Source organism: Balaenoptera musculus, chromosome 1 (assembly GCF_009873245.2).
Source record: "Balaenoptera musculus isolate JJ_BM4_2016_0621 chromosome 1, mBalMus1.pri.v3, whole genome shotgun sequence".
Lineage (NCBI taxonomy): Eukaryota > Metazoa > Chordata > Mammalia > Artiodactyla > Balaenopteridae > Balaenoptera > Balaenoptera musculus.
In genome coordinates this window covers 111,486,687-111,507,207 of record NC_045785.1, presented here as the reverse complement: position 1 = coordinate 111,507,207, position 20,521 = coordinate 111,486,687, and the positions used below count along the sequence as shown (strand labels likewise).

The window sequence follows — 20,521 nt, the reverse complement described above, 5'->3', positions numbered from 1 at the left end:
TGAGCCCAGAGGCCTCCAGACAACTCAAGAAACAATAAAGTGTCTTTTCTTACCAGCAGCTTGCATTACTTCCTCCATTTCTTTGATGTGTGTGTCTCAGACAGAATACACAAGTGTTGGCTACCTGCTTTGTAGATTCTCCACTAGACGAACAGCAATTCCTTCCTAGCAAATGTCCACTCCCAGAGTGCTCCATCCACGGCCCTGAGCCCTGGTTGGGTCCCTCTTGCCTGTTGGACCTGGAGATTCACCTGTGCTCCTTGCATCTGGAACCCAGTATTATACCCAGCAACTAGGTGGGCCTTGGGCAGGGTATAAACCAGAACTCTCACTCAGGGCCTTGTAGGGGCCAGATGGGCACTTGCTCCCTAGACAACTGTCATGAGGGCAATGAGCAGACTCTGTCGTCTTTCTCTCAAATACGGTTTGCTAAGACTACGCATGCCGCTGGGCACTAGGGAGACAAAGGCAAATGAGTCAGTCCCTGGTCGAGGGGGAGGAGTCCTTTCAACACACATGAAACTGGTAACAAGTCGAGTTGGTTCTGGTCAATAGTTCTGGGTGTTCATTTCGGATCAGTGCTAACATTCATGCACCTGATGCAGGGGCTGGCTGGGAGCAGACAGTGTGTGATCTTCACTGCTGAGCCAGGTATTCTGCTAGGAAATGAAGATGCAGAAATAAAAATGATGTGATGACTGCCCCCTGGCCCCCAAAATGCCCATTTTCTGTGTCCTTTCTGCTGGGGGTTGCTCATTCTCCCCAGTTTGAAGCCCTTCAAACCCTTCAGGCCAAGGGACACAGTCAGCATTTGTCTCCATTGCCAGCGCCATTCTCAGACCATTTCCCCACTATTCCTCACGCTTCTACAACCTTCCCCCATCCTTGAGGCTCACGTCATGCTGCCGTAAGAGTTATCTTCCTTTCTTGTTTGAGTCGCGCACACTTCTGGTGCATAGAGGGGTTAGACACTGAACTTACATTCACCCTTTCTGTCTCACCAGGACAGAATACCTGGAGTAAGTCCGCCGTCTTAGGCCAGATTTCCTAGAAGGAGAGATAAGATGGGGATCCTTGTGTAAGTGGGTTATTGGGGGAGTGCTCTCAAGTGAAGCTTGACAGGAAGTGAGGGGAACAGCACAGGACAGGGGAAGAAGCTAGACCAAGATGTTAGCTTCAGTTTAGCTTCAGCCTGATTCCACGGGGGGCTCCAGAGCATGAATGAAATCAGAGGGTAGTCCCACTTTGAGGCAAAGAGGCCCACCTTTTGTTCCCCTTTGTCAGGTAGTCCCTGACTGCCAGCCATCCCCAGGTGGAGGCAGAGCCTGGCTTTCCTGGGCCTGCAGGTTCCTTTGGGGCAAGAGCGATTCTTAGGAGAAGGGTACCATTGCTACCTATTAGCGGCTGACACTGAGAGGAGCTGGGTGATGGGCACTCTTACCAGGTAACAGGGATCTGGGTGGCACATCACAGTACCTACTACAGTCCACCCCTTGGACCCACTCAGAACCCCTTGGTTCTCATGTCAAGTTCCTTCCCTCCAGGAACAGTTTCTTCAGGTCGGGTCAGCTATGATTTCTGGGCAACTTATGAGAGGAGGGTTCGGGGACTACTAGAGTCCTCACAGCTGCACATGTTATTAAAGTCACAACCCACACTCATCATCTTCCTCCTCTACCGCCCTTTCGAGATTTCTCTCCTTCTGCTGGTCTACGTAGCTTGCCTGGTGGGGTGACCCACACCATCACTCCTGAAGTGGGTGGGCTCCTGGTTCCCATGCCCTTATCAAGCTTTGGGTGCTGTATTTACCCATTTACAGTTAAAGCTGGACGTACGAGTGGATGCCCAGTGGGTCACCTGAGTGCTCGAAATATTCCTTCCTGCCCCCGTTATGTAGCTGTACTCCCCCGTGGTGATCAGGATCAATTCTCCTTCCAAACCTTAAAAAAGTTATTCCCTTTTTTTTGTTTTTAGATTTTGACATTTTAATTTCTTTTGAATACAAGTCACTTTTTGCAAGCTAGGAAACAAAATCAAACTAAGGCAGTCTTGTCCTCTAGAGATCCAGGCCAGTTCTTACAATCTTCAGCAGAATGACATCGTAATATGAGGTGCTAATAACAGGGTTAAAAACTATAAATAATAACCACTTATCTACATTTTTTCCTTAGGAAACAGACAAAAGTCCAGTGCTTAAAGGCATGATATACAGAACACCTAGATCTACAGAGGACAGAATGATCCAAATTATACGCTGGCCAACCTGTCGGTGAACCAGATCAGAGCTGGCCAAGGACTGGTGAACAGAGAGTGTGTTTACAGTTTGAAAATTTGCTCTGAGGTTTAAAAAATTCCTAGTTGCTGTTATTAAGAAAGCAAGTAAAAAATATTATAGATGCACCACACTGATATTTGATTTTGCCAAGGTTTTCCACTAGAACACACAGTTAGAGTATGGGGATAAGACACTTAGATATTTTCAAAATAAATTACTTAGTAATAAGAAATCTGACATACTGCATTCTTCCATTTGCCACAAGAACATATTGACAATGAGGACTATTGAAAACAATGCTCAGCTCTAAAAAGGGTGGTGGCAGCAACACATTCCACTACAGAATAAACTCCCACTTTCCCAATTAACGTTGCTACCTTTCATGATACATATTGATGCGGAAAAACTTGTCAGGAGCTTTTGCCAGGGCCAGGAGATGAAAAATAAAGACTGTGCTAATGACATGGATAGTTGTAAGCTCAGTTAACATCTTTAGGACGGACTCATAAAATCTGGCCACTGTTTTGATAAACATCTGCAAATCGCAGAACTCCTTAGCCCTCAGCCATAGTATCTGCTCAATGTCTTAAAGCTGGGCTCAGTCCCACCTGTGACTCTTTTCTTCAGGGCTGAGGTGCGTGCTAGTCATCAAAGTCTGGAATGTCATCATAGGAGTATCCCCGGTAGCCTTTGGATGCATAGTAGGCGATGCACAGGTGGTCAAATCCTGGCAGGAACACCAGGATGCCAATGATCAGGACGGAAACGGCCCGGTCTGCCTCCCCTTTGCTGATATAGCCTGCCAGCAGGAGGGAGCCTATGATAATGAGAAAAGTGCCAATCAAAAACAGCACCGTAGCAAGCGCGATGGCCTTATATGAAATCTTAGGAGGGCTTTTCTTTTCTTTTTTTTTTTTTTAAAAAATGTTCTTTCCAAAAAAAAAAAAAAAATGTTCTTTCCTTTGGGGGTAATTATTGTTTCACTGTTAGGAATTTTATTATTTATTTATTTATTTATTTTTGGCTGTGTTGGGTCTTCGTTTCTGTGCGAGGGCTTTCTCTAGCTGTGGCGAGCGGGGGCTACTCTTCATCGTGGTTTGCAGGCCTCTCACTATCGCGGCCTCTCTTGTTGTGGAGCACAGGCTCCAGACGCGCAGGCTCAGTAGTTGTGGCGCACGGGCTTAGTTGCTCCGCGGCATGTGGGATCCTCTCGGACCAGGGCTCGAACCCGTGTCCCCTGCATTGGCAGGCAGATTCTCAAGCACTGCACCACCAGGGAAGCGAAGCCCCCAGGAGAGATTTTCTTAAACTGAAGGTCAATGTAGCCATCGTCTGTACTGGAGAGCCTTGAGCATTTCACTTTACTACTGGGGATTCCAGTAGCCAGGTTGGTATGAGACGGCGTCATAACACGCTGACACAGCTGCAGTCGGAGCCCCGGCCAGGCCGCCCGCGCGCCGACAGCTAGCTCACGGTTTGCAGCAGGTAAGCCCGAGGCCTCATGGCACCAGAGTTATTCCCTTTTTGCCCGCTGGAGTCCAGGCACAGGGAGTCCTTGGTGGCCAGGAAGAAGCAAATGCTCATAGGTTCCTTTGGGAAAAATCTGGGGAAAGCACTGCTATATACACTTGCTGTGTTGTTGCATGGTTTTCTTTATGGGACCAAGTCTCTGTTTCAGTTGGTGGCTTGTGGGTCTGAGAACTGGCTCGGATGTGCACACGTGTGATCAGGAGAGTGTGCAGTGTGGGGCTTTCTCCTTGAAGAGAAAACCGACACTTCTCTTCCTGTTGCAGTCTCTACAGCATCTGGTGTAGGGCCCTCATGAGGCTGGTCCTTCCTTCAGGGAGCTCATCACCTAAACCACTGGTTCTCAGACTGTTTTTTCTCCCCTGCATACATTCTCCTATGGATGTTGTTAAAATGTAGGTTCCTGGGCCTCACGCTTAAAGACTTTCAATGATTAGGTCTTGGTTGGGGCCAGCTGATTCTTCCCAAGTGGCCTCAGCTCTTCTGAGTAGTTAAAGGGAGCCACAGCCTGGGTGGCACAATAGAGAAGATGGTTCTAGGTACTTTCACTGTAAGCATCTTTGCTGCAAACATTTCACTGCATAACTAAGTGGCTTTAAGGCAATTTTTACCATAAAAGACATAATAATGAAAAATAAAACAGGGACTATAAAAAGGACATAATGAGACAGAGAAAGACAAATATGATATTGCTTATATTTGGAATCTAAAAAAATTGGTACAAATGAACCTCTTTACAAAACAGAAACTGAGTCACGGATGTAGAAAACAAACTTATGGTTACCAAGGGGAAGGGGGGGGGGTAAATTGGGAGATTGGAATTGACATATACACACTACTATATGTAAAAGAAAACTAATAAGATCCTAATTTATAGCACAGGAACTCTATTCGGTGCTCTGTAATGACCTCTATGGGAATGGAGTCTAGAAGAGAGTGGATATATGTATATGCATGGCTGATGCACTTTGCTGTACAGCAGAAACTAACACAACACTGTAAATCAACTATATTCCAATAAAACATTAATTTATAAAAAAATAAATAAAATTAAAAGGTCTTTATTGCAAAATACAAAATATTTGAATACATTTAAAATGTGTGGGGACTTCCCTGGCCTTCCCTTCTAGTGGTTAAGGCTCTGCGCTTCCACAGCAGGGGGCATGGGTTCCATCCCTCGTTGGGGAACTAGGATCTCTGCATGCTGTGCATGTGCGCGGAGCGGCCAAAAAAAGAAAAAAAAAAGAAAATGTGTAGATTCAAAACAATCCTGCCCAAATAACTGATTTTATTTTGTGGGTTGCACCTAAGCACTTGTCCTACAAGTCTTTTGTTCATACTATTTTATAATTTTTTTTTTTTTTGCTTGTTGATTCATCCCCTTGTTCAGCATCACACGTTTTTCTTTTTTTTTAATTTTTAAAATTTATTTTATTTTATTTTATTTTTTTTGACTGCATTGGGTCTTTGTTGCTGTGTGCAGGCTTTCTCTAGTTGTGGCGAGTGGGGGCTACTCTTTGTTGCAGTGCACAGGCTTCTCATTGCGGTGGCTTCTCTTGTTGAGGAGCACGGGCTCTAGGCGTGCGGGCTTCAGTAGTTATGGCATGCGGGCTCAGTAGTTGTGGCTCGTGGGCTCTAGAGCACAGGCTCAGTAGTTGTGGCGCACGGGCTGAGTTGCACCATGGCACGTGGGATCTTCCCGGACCAGGGCTTGAACCCATGTCCCCTGCATTGGCAGGTGGATTCTTAACCACTGCACCACCAGGGAAGTCCCACACTTTTTTCTGTTTTGCTAAAATGTCTTCCTTTATTAAACGAGGTATCAGTTGCCAAATACTAGGATGCGTATTTGTACCTGAGCTATGTATTGTGCTGTGAAAACCTCTACACTGTTGCTTGTTCTTAGCATTTTATCACATATCTATTGATAGACGTTCCAAAGTTCTATGGGAAAGGTGGATTCAACTCTACGCCTTTGAGGCCCTTGGCCTCTTTCTCCTCCAGTGTGTGTTTCAAAATCAGAAACCAGCTCTTGGGGCAAATCATTGTCATCGGTTTTCTGGATAAAACCACGAATTACATCAATAACTGGGAGAAATGCTAATGCATTTCGACTAGTTGAAATCAAACTGTCAAACCCAAAGCTGTCAACTGGTTATTTATCTTTCAATCTTATGGCCAGTTGGGTATGCAGCAAAAATGTTTGCACCAAAAATGTTTACAACAAAGAAGGTTCTGGTGAAAGTACGGGACATGAGAGAAGAAAATCCTCAAGTCCCTCTTCAGGGTGGGAGCTTCATCTGGCAGCCAGCTACCACTTGGCTTCATTCTGGGACTCCCAGGTGATGTCAGGAGACCCTGCATTCCTGAGATAAGCAAGGGGTTACACCTTGTCTCTTAGGGATGAAACCATGCTTCAGGTACCCCCTACCCACCCTGTAGTGGGGAAAGGTAGTACAAGTAACATCGTTCAGTCTACTTTCTTGAATACAAACAGAATAATAATAGCAAACTCATATAGCGGATACCACCTGCCCATCACTCTCCAAAGTGCTTTATCTAAGTTAACTCCTTTAATCTTCATAACAATCTAGGAGGCACATACAATTATTATTATTTTTTTAAGTAAATTTATTTATTTTATTTATTTATTTTTGGCTGCGTTGGGTCTTTGTTGCTGCGCACAGGCTTTCTCTAGTTGTGGTGAGCGGGGGCTACTGTTTGTTGCGGTGCACGGGCTTCTCATTGCAGTGGCTTCTCTTGTTGCGGAGCACAGGCTCTAGGCACACAGGCTCAGTAGTGGTGGCTCGCGGGCTCTAGATCACAGGCTCAGTAATTGTGGCACATGGGCTTAGTTGCACCACGGCATGTGGGATCTTCCCAGACCAGGGCTTGAACCCGTGTCCCTTGATTTGGCAGGCGGATTTTTTTTTTTTTTTTTTTATAAGTAACTTTTACTATTTTTAATATTAAGTGGCTTGCTTCTATTTCCCTTCAGTCCAGAATCAAATGAAAACAAATATCAAAAAGTTTATCCGTTTTTTATCAATTGATAATAATTCACCAGAGTTAAATTAATAAACCTGTTATAACCAATTTTAGTATAAGGCATTCACTCTTTCTGACTCATAAGATGTATAAACCTCAATATCCTTCATCAGCATCTGCTATCTTTAAGCTGGCTGACATCACCCTACGGTGGTAATTCTACTACACAGGCATTTTCTTCAGAGATGGAACACTGGTTTCTTTCTGGCAGGCGGATTCTTAACCACTGCGCCACCAGGGAAGCCCGAGGCACATACTATTACTGTCACCCCCTTTTACTGATGAGGACACTGAGGTGCAGAGATGGTAGGTCTCATGGCAGCCTGCGGGTGGAATCTATGATTTTAACTAGGATGCTTTGGAGGTGCTTCTGGGGTGGCTGCTGCTGGCCCCATTTCCACCCCTTCCCAAAACACTTCTGCTTTTTACAGTTTGATATCTCTGGCTACGGCATACAATTTTGATTGCAGAAGAGATCTTGGAATAAGGTCATCTGAAAATCTTGTGGAGGAGGGCCTGCCTGGAGGAGGCTTGATGGGAGGCCATGCTGAGGATGCAGAGATATTTCGAAGGAAGAGAGTGCAGATTTATTCAGTGGATGCATGTATATGTGTGCACGTGAGTGCATGGTGTGTGTGTGTGTGTGTGTGTGTGTGTGTGTGTGTGTGTGTTGGGGAAAGAGCAGAGCCAGAAAGCCTGACATTAGGGAGACCCCTGGTGCTCCTGATAGACCTTGAGAGCTGGGGGGAGCAGTTTCAGGGGAATAGGAAGGGCTCCAGAGAGGAATGAGAAGCAGCCCCGAGGAGTATGAGGGTGCCTGGGTGGGTGCTTACGGAATATCCCAAGCTCCCCTCACTCCATGGGTGATGATTTGTAGCACAGAGCAGGCAGAGTAAACCCAGTGAGTCATCAGGCCGCTGTCCTGGCCCCTGCAGTTCCCGCTGGTGACTGGAGATGACAACATCCTACTGGCAGGATCCAGAACCTCAGGGCTATGAGCCCGAGCAACTGGGATGCTCATCGGGAGGTGGGACCCCTGGGCCTGACCCTGAGTCTGCCCCTCCCCAGCTCTGTGACTTTGGCCAAGCCAACCTGCCTCCTGGACTTTTGTTCCTTCAGCTGTAAAATGAGATACATCCCAGTTGCCTTTCTGGGCCTCTGGCTAGGCAAGATGTTTCCAGTAAAAGTGGTTTTCCTCAGAAAGCACAAGTGTTTCCTTCGTAACAGACCCTTGTGGCGTGGCCTGTGATCAACAGGAGTGTGAGAACCAGGGCTCTGGAGACCACAGAGGCCCCTCCCACTGCCTGGGCCCTGGAGTCTGCAGAGCACCCAGGATGGAGGTTCCCGAGGCCTTGTCCATGTCAGCGCCCTGGTTGTTTTGCTGTCACTTTCCGGATCACATGTCTGTGCGCCCAGCACCTGCCCTGGATGGTGGGCTCCAATGGGGCAGACCCCGAGTGGAGACCCTGCTCGCTCAGCCCAGAGATGAACAGAGACTGGATTTCTGCAGTGCTAGAAGCTGGCCTTCGGAGTCAGCAGGTCTCAGGTTTGAATCCTGGCTTTGCCATTTACCAGGAAGCACTCTTGGGAGATTTACCTAAGCCCTCAGTCCCATGTCTGCAAACTGGGATACTGATACCCATGGCACAGGGTTTTTCTGAGGATTAAATGAGACTATGCTTTCAAAGCTCTTACCGCGCCACCTGGCACGCAGTAACCTGTCACTGATGCTGGCAGCTCTAACATGATTGATAGTTAATGAAAGTTAGTCCAATGACCCACTGGATACATAATCGGACACTCTGGTTCTACCTGCAAATCCCTAAATGCCCTATTTCCTGAGGCTCAGTAGCCCTCTCATCTTCCCTCTGTCACCACCTGCCAGGCCAGCCCCGTGGGGCTCCAAGTGGGGCCTGGGTTGGACAGAGTCCTGGATGTGAGTCCCCACTCAGAGCAGTGTCACGTGGGCAGCTGATGGAACAAGTCTAGATCTGAGGACTGTAAAAGGGACCACCTTTCACCTCAGAGAACAGCTCTCACTTGTCTCCTCTTCCGTGCCTCTTTGCTTCTTCCAGGTTGAAGGCACGATGCACCAGCTTTGCTTCCTGCTCACCCCAGGGGAGCACCCCTGGGCCCGGAGTCATGGAGGAATCAGGGAGAGTCATTCCTCTTCTCCCTCCAGGCCTCCGCATCTTCTTCTGGACACCAAGGGGCTGGACTAGATAACCTCCTATGTCCTTTTTGCCTGGACTTTGGGTGGCTCTGTGACATCCAGAGAGATTCACAGAAGAACTCCTGGGGAGAATGTCTTTGTAGGTAACTGAGAACAGACCCAAGTCTAGGATTTCCAGAGCCGTCTCTACCCCCTGCTGCCCTTAGTTCTGTTTACTCCTTGGTTTGTGGCATCCCCTGGCTTTTTGGGCTCAGGTCTCCTCAAGGTGCTCAGAGAGGCACCAGGGGGACTCACAGCCCATGCCTGCATGTTTGTAATATCCCCCTTCTTCCATTGCCGGGACCCATATTCACCATTATTCTGGCCTCAGCCTGTTGAGATCTGGGAAAAGGATGGTCCAGCCCACAAGTTCTGAGAGCAAATGCCCCATTACCCTCTGGGCTGCACTTGCATCGCATGACCTTGGTGACAACCAGCCTCAACTCCAGCAGGGCTCTGGGGGGCTCCTCTCGTTGGGCCATAGAATGCATCCAGAATAAGGGGGGTCCTAGGACCGGGAGCAAGGGAATATTATAAACATGAAGGATTGACTGAGCTCTTCAGCGCCTTCCTGGGAGTCCTGCGAGTAGACCTAAGCCCAGAGATCTGGGAGATCCAGGGAATAAGGTCGGTGAAGTCTTTTCCCCTTAGGAAGTGATTGTTGGTTTGTGGCAGCTCCACACTGACAGGGCAATACTGGGATTCCTTAATATTATATTTGAGAACACAGAGCTCTGGGAAATGAGGGGGTTTTCATGCCTTTCTCCTTGGTAATGTTTTGACAGGGAGTCTCATCCCTGATTTCAGGGCTGACAGATCTAAAGGCTGACTCTCATCTTTCCCAGAATCTAGAATCCAGGGTCTATCAGACTCTACCGCTTCATACTTCTACTCTTCACAGCCCACTTCCTCTACCCTCTGCCCACACATCCTCTCCTAGGCCTCACAATCCCCAGACTTTTCCCCACTCTCTCCTCAAACCTTTATTCCCTCCTCGGAACTTCACCTGGCAAAGAAATACCCAATTCATCCTGCTGCATCTCAGCCCTGCTCTCTCACTCTGTCCATGGCCCCTGTCCCTCCACTATTCCCAGCCTAGCCCATTCCCGCATCCCCATTCCCCATAGTCTTACACATTAGAAGGCAAAGCCAGGTGACTTTCTTTCCTGCAGCTTATTGGAAAACAAAGGTGATTAACAGTGAAGCTGAGAAGATGCCGATGGGCTCGCTCAAGCTGTATCACAAATACACCCGAGATTCAGAGACCACAGACTAATCTGGCTTGGAGAAGAAGATGAAAAAGAATTTCTCCACCTTCCTGTTGACATGTGTGAGTAGGGACCAAACGGGGGCTAAGTGGGGAGTGGAGGGGGGGGGGCGGGACCCATGGTCCTGTTTGCCTGAGGATTCCAGCTCACTGGGAGGCTCCCATATGGTTGGGGGAGGGGCAAGCATCTCTCACTTCTCCCCAGACTTCTGTAGGACCCACTCCCTGCCTCCAAGGGGTGCACAGCATCAGGATGGGGGTTAGATGACCCAGGTTCCTGCACAGCCATGACATTTACTTATTTTTTTTTCAGCTACATGCGTAACTTTTATTGCTGGATCAGAAAAATGGATCGTCATTTTAATCTATTTTTTTACTTTGTTTTTTTAAAATTTATTTTTTATTGGAGGATAGTTGATTTACAATGACTTTACTTTACTTTTACTTATAATGGTGTTACAAATATGCTAAATCACCTATTCATTGAGCCTTAGTTACCTTAGGTGTAAAATGCGGACAATAGCACCTATGTCCCAGGGTCATCATGAACATTTAAATGGGGTGATGTATGTGAAAATGCTCTGTAAAATGCAAAGAGGGATAGAGATGCTAATTATTGTTATTAGATAATCAACAATCCATGGTGATTTGTGGCTCAGGGAACGGTCTCTTGGCCTAAAATGTCTCTTCTGTCTGCAACAAAAATCTTCTGTTTTAGACTGATGTCTTTAGGGTCAGCTGCTGCTTCTGGTAGCTTCCCTTCATATACCCCTAGGAGTAGAAGTCACACAATAGAAGTCATAATGTCAAGTGAAGCATTGCAGCCCTAAAACTCTAGAAGTTTTTGATTCTCACTGACTCTATTATCTAACTTCACCATTAAACCATTAGCACACACTGAACTCACTAGCACAAATAATTCAATAAATTAAATCACTGAGAGTGGGATTCAAAGAGCAGGGGATTCGGAATTAATGCATTTTTATGGGAATAATGATGAGTGTGGGTAGTTTTTTTTTTTAAATTAATTTGGTTGTATTTCTTTTTTTTTAAAATTTATTTATTTATGGCTGTGTTGGGTCTTCGTTTCTGTGCGAGGGCTTTCTCTAGTTGTGGCAAGTGGGGGCCACTCTTCATCGCGGTGCGCGGGCCTCTCACTATCGCGGCCTCTCTTGTTGCGGAGCACAGGCTCCAGACGCGCAGGCTCAGTAACTGTGGCTCAAGGGGCCTAGTTGCTCCGCGGCATGTGGGATCTTCCCACACCAGGGCTCGAACCCGTGTCCCCTGCATTGGCAGGCAGATTCTCAGCCACTGCGCCACCAGGGAAGCCCGAGTGTGGGTAGCTTTGAGACTGCAGTCAAAAGGATGTCAGACTAGGGAGAATGAATACTGAGCATCCAAGGGGCAGAGGCAGGCTCTACCTCAGAACTTCCTGGTGTCCAGTGTATGCTCTCATTACAGCTAAACAGCCATCAGCTGGAAAGCCCAGGACCAGGGCTCCTGCCCCGTCCATTACGGCCGCCCATGCCCACCCTCCTTTAGCCCCACACTCACCCATGCTTATTTTCCCTCAGCCTCTGCCATCCTCTCCTCTCCCTCCTAGTCCAGGCCAGGGTTGTAATCTAGTTTTCCTTTGTTTGATATCTTCTCCCCACAGGAAAGAAAGAGCCAGATTTCTTAGAAGAGTTCTTTAAGAAGGAAGACATGAATCGGGATGAGAAGATCAGTTTTCCTGAGTTTCTCTCCAGTGTGGCTGCAGTTGCCATAGCTTTACACACTCAGTCCCATGGCCAGAAGCCCTGTTCTGAGGGTCAGAGATTAGCAGGCCCAGCCCAGCCCGGAAGTCTCCACAGAGACCTCCTGGGAGTCAGTAAACTGTTGCCTCCTTTGCTCTGGTTGTTGGTGTTATTTTTCTTCTTTCTCGTTGATCATGAATGTTGGCAAAATAGTCTGGAAAGGATGTTCCTGAAGTGGACAGGAGATGATGGTCTGGGAATGGAGGTGCCCAAGGAAAGGTGTAGTAAGGAGCAGAGCAGTCACCCATATGGACAAATAACTCACCCTACATGTCACCTGCTGGAGGGATAGAAGGAGAATGTGGAGACCGTTGCCTGATTCATCTAAGAAGAATGTTTGCCTGATTAAGAGGTTAGTGGGAAGCTGTGAGTAGGAGGGTAGGGAGTGATAGGACCAGAGGAGGTGACCTCAAGGAGAGAGTGCTGGCTGAATCTGCAGGGGACACGGTCTAGAAGTGGCACTGGGGAGGGAGGTGAGGGCTGACCCTGCATCATGGCCCCCTGGAAACCCCTGTATCTCTGGGGAGTGCTTGTTTCTAAATCCTCAGTCCCTAGCACCTTGCATGGCCTTGAAGGGCCAATGGGTAACGACATGCCCCTGCCTGTGGCAGATAAAAGGAGTGGTAACATACACATTCGGCACAAGCGCTCCTTCTCATCCCTGAGCGGACTCTCCTCTGTGTTCCCTCTGCAGTCCTGTCTCCTCACTTGGCTCCTGTAGGTTGCCTGGACCCCTGGACTAGCTTGAGCTTCTCATACCTGGAGCATCCATTACCACGTAGTTTCCCTAGATGCCCAGCTCCCGGCATGTATCAAACCATTATTGAGGATCAGCTCAGCAGACAGAGTGACTCTCTCTCACTTCCACAGGAACCATCACACAGTGCACAGGGACCAGGACACAGCCCAGGGAGCCCAGGTCACAGGACAAGAGGGCCAACCCTCTGGGTACTGCTGAGCCTCCTGTTCACAGCAACATGTGGCCCTGTGTCCCCAGTACCTCCCAAGCAAGCCGTTTTTAAGTGATGCCAGTCTCCCCTATGCCCTCAGGGAAATGCTGGGACATGAGGCACAGTGTGGAGACACTGGTTCCTGCCCACTGTAGTTTCTGGATCACCAGAAGCTGATCCATGCCATCAGAAGGAAAAGCATGGCTGGGGCCTGGTGGAATGCTTTGTCCTGGCCTCCACCTCTGGGACCCCAAATATTAGCTGCATTTAGGGAGCAGAGACATAGGTGGACGCAAGGCCCTGCTGAGAGAAATGGTCATTTATACTGGAGGCCACTGGAGGGCGCACTGCGGACACATTCTCGATCCATCCACCAGGAGGAGATTCCACATAATGTTCGCCAAAAAATGGTAGTTTTGAAAGAGTAGGCAGCCAAAAAAAAAAACAAAAACAAGGAAATAGACCAGAATCTGGGGGGGATGACACTTTGTTTCTTGGGTTGTCTGGAGGCCGCTGGGCTCACTAATTTCCCCCAGAACAGGGTGGCGCTCCGTGGCCCTGATTGTGGTAGTCTGTGGCTATATCCCCCAGCAAGGAGAGGAGCTCAGACGAGTCAACCTTCTCGTCCTTATTCTTTGAACTTATTGTGATTTTACGCAGCCTCTCTGCTAATGGGTGGGGTTGTGTTCCTGTCTTGCTAGTTATTTGGCATGGGGTGTCCAGCACTGGAGCTTGCTGGTCGCTGGGTGGAGCTGGGTCTTAGCGTTGAGACAGAGATCTCTGGGAGAGCTCTCGCCAATTGATACTGTGTGGGGCTGGAAGGTCTCTGGTGGTCCAATGTCCTGAACTCGGCTCTCCCGCCTCAGAGGCTCAGGCCTGACACCTGGCCAGAGCACCAAGACCCGGTCAGTCACACGGCTTTGGCTTTCTTCCTTTTTTATTCTCTCCCTTAAAAAAAAAAAAACCGAAAGGAAACTTCCAGTAATCTCAGCTGGAAAATTAACATTCCAGATTGCTCTCCTTCCTGAGGATGATGATAATCTGATTTACTGCCTCCTTGCTAGAGGAGAGAGGCTGTAGTTACCACCACCGACAATGAGGAGTTAGGATTGTATGTGAATTTCAATTATCCGTGTTAAACTTATCTTCCTCTAGCCTGATGGCTGTCAAGTCCCCCAAAAAAGATAAATCTACTCCCTTCAGAGTCATGATCTCTTGTCCTTATTCTTGTCCTTTTTCTCAAAGACAGTGGACAAGTAATCTGTGCCCATTTTGGTCTGCGGGAAAAGACACAAAACAAGGCAAATTCAGTCCCACAGGAGTTATGAGCTGGGAGAAGAGGGAGAGGCAGAGACAGAGAAACGAGACCCAGAGCAGCACAGATGTGGCTGGTGTGGCATTGACTGAGGGCAAGTGTGGGATGGGGTGGGGACATTGCCACTGCCCTGCAGTTCATTGAGGGAGAGTCCTTGCCCCAAATGCGAACTTGGACAAGAGACCTCACATGGTGAGCAGGCTCTGCCCAGAGCTGCGCTGCCCAGTGTGCTGGTGGGTGGTCTCCAGCCCCAGACCCGCTGCCCCACCCCCCTTCAAGGCTACCACCTACCTAAGTTCTCCTCAGGGGCTCACAATCAGTCCTATTCATATATACGTGACTAAATCATTTTGCTGTACACCTGAGTCTAACACAATATTATAAATCAACTATACTTCAAGTAAACCAGTAAGTAAAGAAATAAGCCCCATCCTTGTCCTCTCCAACCTAACCCTCCTCTCCTGTTTGCTTTTTGGCCTCCAGGATCTTACCTGCTCTGAGGTCCCTCTTCTTGCTTACCCAATTTCCTTGTTACCTGGTAACGCCTTCTTTTTGTAATCAGTTCAGAACATTCTAACTGTCAGGTTAAAACAGGTCTGCAAATGAGTTCTTCATTGTAATAAGGGGTGTTACATTCTGTCGGTAATGCATACATACAGAGAACAACTGAGTGGTTACCAGAGGGGAGAGGCAAGAGAGGGGAAGGGGATAAAGAGGTACACACTACTAGGTATAAAATAAATAAGATACAAGGATGTAATGTACAGCACAGGAAACATGACTACTATTTGATAATAACTTTGATGGGGTATAATCTATAGAAATATCAAACCACTAGGTTATACACTTGGAATTAATATAACATTGTAAATCAACTATACTTCAAAATAAATAAATTAAAATTTTGTTCCTATTCTAAAAGACAATTCTGTCGGTGATGGAATTTCTATCACCCTCCCTCTTATCTCAAGGATCCTGTGGGAGCCTCTCGAGCCTCTCAGCGCCTGAGCAGAAGAGCTTGAGTCTCACGCAGGGGGTGTGGCAGAGGTGAGGGGACACATTCACTGCCTTCCAGTTGTAGCCCTTTTTGACAACCTAATAGCAACCATTTATATCCACACGTTTTCCTATTTTGCCACAAACATCACCTCTTTTTACCCTGATAATAAGCCAGGATAGGAAGTCCTACTATGTCATTTTGCAGTTGAGAAAGTTGAGGATCAGAGAAAGAGAGTGACTTGTCCAAGGTCCCAGAGCAAAGCGTCTTCAGGCGTGCCAGGGCCCGAGCACCATCGGGAAGCCAGATCCCGACTCACACGGGCACTGAGGAAGTTGCGGGAATTCTCCTTCAACAGCTTCGGCGGGTCCCCCTTCTCGATGGTGTCTTCGGGTCCCGAGTATTTGTGAGACAGGTCACTCGTGCCTATCGTGGTCTTCTCAGCCTCAGTGCTGCTCATCTTGACTTTGAGCACAGCTGCCAGAAAGAGAGACAATGAGCTTTTGTATCCTTTCCCCAGGGGAGGGTCTCCAAGTTAGGATAACGGGATGGGGACTGAGCAGCCAGTGAAGGGAGGCTCAGGTGGAACAGAAGCAAGTGTGCTTCTCTATGTGGTGGGAGGAGTTGCTGGAAAGGAGGAGGGTGGGACCAAGCGTGGGGCCTGGGTCCCCACAGGGCAGGGTCGAAGAAGATGAAGGAGGTCAGCAGACGTCCACTGTGGGTAGAGCCACAGAATGTGGAAGCAGAGATGTAGCGGTCAGCCACAGTGAGAAGGACTGAGCCTGAGATGGGACCCAGCAGCCAGAGCATTTGAATGACCCCACACTTCAAACAGCAGCAAATCCATCTCCTCCCGGTTCAAGTTCAGCATCAGGGTTAGAGTCACGGGGGCCGAGCAGGGTCATCTCTGATCTGCTCTGACCCTCCTGGGCTGCTTCAGGAAGACCCCCTGGAGGCCCCGCATGACCGTAAGGCAAGCTCTGCATGAAATGGACTGCGGAGGGTCCCGGGCATGAGTGTGAGCAGAGAAACGCAGCCCTGTCCTGAGACTTGGTGGGGCTCTTCCTGGACCATGCCTGAGAGTGAGAAGGAGGGACTGGGGACCAGAGTCAGCCTGGGATTGAAGTGAACAGAAATACCTGCCCCAGTTCTAGGCTATTGGGTGGAATGTGGGAGATGGGGCTCATTAGAATTGCTGACTATTGGGCCGTATCAACCCTTTGTACTTCTCTGCTCTCTGCATCTCCAAGGCTTGACCTCATTTAAATAAAGAGAAGGTCTGACTTCCCTAAGCAGGTTCTTCCCCCAACAGTCAGAGGTCTGGGCTGCCCTGGACCCCAACCAGAGAAATTGGACAGAGCAGCCCTCGCTTCCCAGACTTTCCAAAGCACCCAGGAAATGACCCCCTTTCACACGTGTGGGCATCTCAGATAAACCCCATGGCCTTCTGATGTAGGAGAAAGATCCCCGCTGTTTTGTCAGTAAGAGGAGCCACGCAAGGCCTTCTGTCAACTTGGCCAAGACCAGAGCTGAGTCCCGTGTCCAGACGGTCCCTGAGCATTTCCCTGCTGGGGAGCAGATGGGGAGCTTTGGTGGATCAGTCTCTTACCTGGGTGGGGGCAGGATGTCTCACTGGACTAATGGTGAGTGGGGGTCCCAGGCCTGGGCTTAGGGAGCCGTCAAGGCTTTGTCAGGGGCGCCCACTCTCCCCAAGGGTGGGGTGGGGTGGGTTTCACCAGCCTGGGGCCTGACAGGCAGGTGGATCCAGAGAAGAAAGAAGACAAGGAGGTTGAGGATGGTCCTCGGGCCCCAGTGGGGCGGTTTCCACAAGAGTTGTCACAGAGGAGCCCACGGGAGGAACAGGGAGTATCTGGTCAGTCATCTTGCCGCACAGATGAGGCCCTCAGCAGGGGTGAAAGCACACAGCCTTGCTGGTGGCAGAGCTGGGACTGGACCACAGGCTCCTGCATCCCCTCCCAGAGCTGCTTCTCCCCTCCTCCACGCTGGGCCCCGTGCACTCCTCCTAGAAAAGACAGAGAGGCAGGTGCAGACTCACCTGAGCTGAGGAGACATCACCGAGGAGAAGGATGAGTGAGATGTGCACCTGGGCAGAGACCGGTCCCTTTAGAAGGCTCAGCCGGGCTCTTCCCAGGGGCTGGGAGCCGTGAGACCATGTTTGCTGTTTGTCTCCTGGAACATTGCCCCATGCAGCTGGGTGGGCCCCACCCGGGTGGGCCCCACCCAGGAGGGTGTGCTCAGCCGTTCCCGGCTGAATCCCAGGACACCGGGTCTTGCACCTTCCAAGGAACCTTCCCTAGAGCCTTCTGCTGTCCCCAGCTTGATCTGGGGCTGGGTGGCCCGTGCAGTGTGTCGCAACAGGACAGGGAACCGGGTTGAGAAAACTGGGTTTCTGGACCTGAAGAGGATGGAATTTTGGATGCTGAAGGCAGCATGGTCTCCACTTTCGTTCACTCAGTCCTTCTACGGACGTGGCCTGAGAGCAATAATCACCACCACCGCCACTTACTTAGAGCTTAGGATGTGCCAGGCACCAAGATACCTGCTGCTGCTGCTGTCTCTTTAGCCCTCCCCACCTACGAGGGGGATCTGTTGTCTCCACGTAGGAGTGGAAAATACGTGCATCAGGATTTGAAGTGAACTAAGACTACACAGCTAGGAAACAGCAGTCAGGATCGATCCCAGGAAAGCCTGGTTCACATCCTTACTCTTAATCTCTCAATGAAACTTCTTGGGTCACATCAGGACCGGCCTTCTGGGACTCAAAGTCCAGAGGAGTGAAGCAGGTCACTTCACTGCCATCTTCACACCAGGTCCTCAGTGGATCCTGGGAGGGAGACGGGTTTCACGACCCACAGTGACAGACGAGGGAAGCCAGAGAGGGCAGTGGGCTCAGCCCTGTCACTTGTTGCTGAGGGGACCCTGGGGGTCAGAACCCTGAGTCTTGACCTCACCTCCTCACTCTTGAATTTCCTTCACAGCCCCAAGGGTGCCAAAGCCACTGGGGCCCCACTGTCTAGGTCCAGTGGTGGTGACTGCCATGGAATGAGCCTGCAGGCAGGGGCTTGGGCCAAGTTCCCTCCCGGTTCCTTGACGCAGACTTCCCATAAGTCTTCATGACCTTCCTCCTTCCTCCATGCAAAACAGTCTGCTTGGGGCTTGGCAGCCAGACCCTGGGCTCTGCTGTGTTCCAACCTGCAGTGGAAAGGCTGGTCCAGGCTTGGGAAACAAGATGGGGGAGTCAGGGGGGCCTGTCAAGGCTTGGTGAGGAAAGGGGATGATGAATCGCTGATACTGAACATTTTCCTGCACCTCCGCCCTGAATTTCCCTGTCTGATACGAGAGCATCCCTGGTTCACCTGGTGTGCCGTCCTCAGGCTCCCTGGGCTCTCCTGAGCTGGTCTGACGTCTCCCTTGGACAGGGCCTATTTTCTGGAACCACCTTATTCACCCAAGTAGCTATCCACCAACTGGGGGCCTGGCTGACAATAGGATAGCTCACAGAAGGGGGGTGGAGACCCAGACTGGTGGTCGATGTCTTCCCCATCCTGGGACCTCTTGAGGGCTTCTCCAAAGAGGCGCCACAGTCCCGGCTTTCTAGGAGATCCCAATTTGGTGGCGGAAGAAAACAGGGAACAACTTGTTCTTTTTGTAGTTTGTTTATTATATTGTTTATATTTATATATAATTTACGTTTTGAGAGCCGACTCTGATCTGGATGTGCACGTGGGGAGGAGAGAGAGATGTTGCAGGTGTGGACGGTTCTTGAGCATCGCTCCGACTCTGGGGGGCATGCCAGTAACCCAGTCGACCCGGGGTGCGGGGGCACCCAGGCCAGGTGGCGGTAGCAGTGGAGAGGGTGGAAGGCCGTGGCACACAGACCCCAGCCCTCCTGCAGTTCAGAGGTCACTTCCTGTGTGACACCTCCAGGCAGGGCCACAGTCCCCATGTCCTTGTGCATGTTGGTTCGTTTCCCGTGCTGTCCCCTGGCTGTGCTCACTGAGATCTGGACCACGTCTCACTCACACTGGCCCCAGTGCCCAGTGCTGGGTGAGAACTCCATGGACACTGGCTGAACTAGCAAATGAGGTATCGTCAGAGAGGTTCGGGGGAAGCGTGTGGGAATTCTGAGGAGGGTGAAATGACTTTTCAGGTGGGGGAATCAGGGAAAGAGTGGTTGGGGGGCATCCTTTGAGTAGGCCTTGGAGCACTGCCAGCAGCTGACACACAGTGGGCAGGCGGCAGTGAGTCGATGATCAGAGCTAGGGATTGCTGTGTCTGTGGTCACGCAGGGCTGTGCTGGCCAGGCACCCCAGGCTTCCAGCAGCAGCTAGGGGAGTGCCAGGAGGTGAGGGAGTGGCGGGTGGGTACTCAGTGGAGGGTATTAGGACACAATTCTGCCTCTCAGCTATCACCCTGGAGGGTGGGAAGACTCAAATGCAGCCCAGAGCCTGTTGTCCCTTCCTGGAAAGCTTTCCAGATCCTGTCTGCAATGGGTTTGTAGGGAGGATTTACTGGTATTAATTCTGTGACCTTTATAACCAAAGGAATTGATTTCTCTGAGGCCACATACAGTGGCAGTTTTGAGAGGTGACCCAGGAGTTCCCTAGGCACTCCTCTGTTCAAATTTGAGACATTGTGGAGAATCCACTCAAACTTGCAAAGATTACTCCTGATCTCTCACCCAATCTCATCAAGCTAAGTCTGGTGCATCTAGGCTGAAGCTGGTAAGTGGGAGGAAGTGGTGGGGGCATGCCAGGAAGGCTCCCTGGGAGTCTGGTTCCAGGCAGCAGTGTTCCTCTCCTGGCGGTCCCAGTCATAGGCCCAGTGGGAGACTCCTGCCCTAAGCCTGGAGATTTGATTTTCTGTTTCTCTAGCTTCCACTTGGTGGTGCCACTGAGCACTTGTCACACATAGTTGTCACATGAGGTTTCTCCAGGGCTGCTGGGCTGTCTTTGCTTGTTGCCACATGGGGCATCAATCTTGCACCTTTTTTTTTTTTTTTTGCAGGTGCGTGCCTTCTGGTCTTCAATGAAAGCTTCTGAAGGACTGAGGGATTTTCTTATTTATTTGTATTCTATTCTTTCCCCAATGCCTACCACAGAGCTTTGCATAA

At 49.6% G+C, this 20,521-nt stretch overlaps 1 protein-coding gene across 1 annotated transcript; it reads right to left on the bottom strand.

Annotated features, from left to right (window-relative positions):
- Positions 1-13,597: 13,597 nt before the first annotated feature.
- Positions 13,598-17,524, bottom strand: LOC118886876 (protein S100-A7-like). The gene is made up of 4 exons (XM_036837211.1): positions 17,444-17,524; positions 15,707-15,864; positions 14,292-14,352; positions 13,598-13,698 (listed from the first exon to the last, which is right to left on the bottom strand). Exons 2-4 carry the CDS (start codon positions 15,845-15,847, stop codon positions 13,598-13,600), a joined length of 303 nt encoding a protein of 100 aa, XP_036693106.1. The 5' UTR covers positions 15,848-15,864; positions 17,444-17,524.
- Between the last annotated feature and the right edge of the window lie 2,997 nt (positions 17,525-20,521).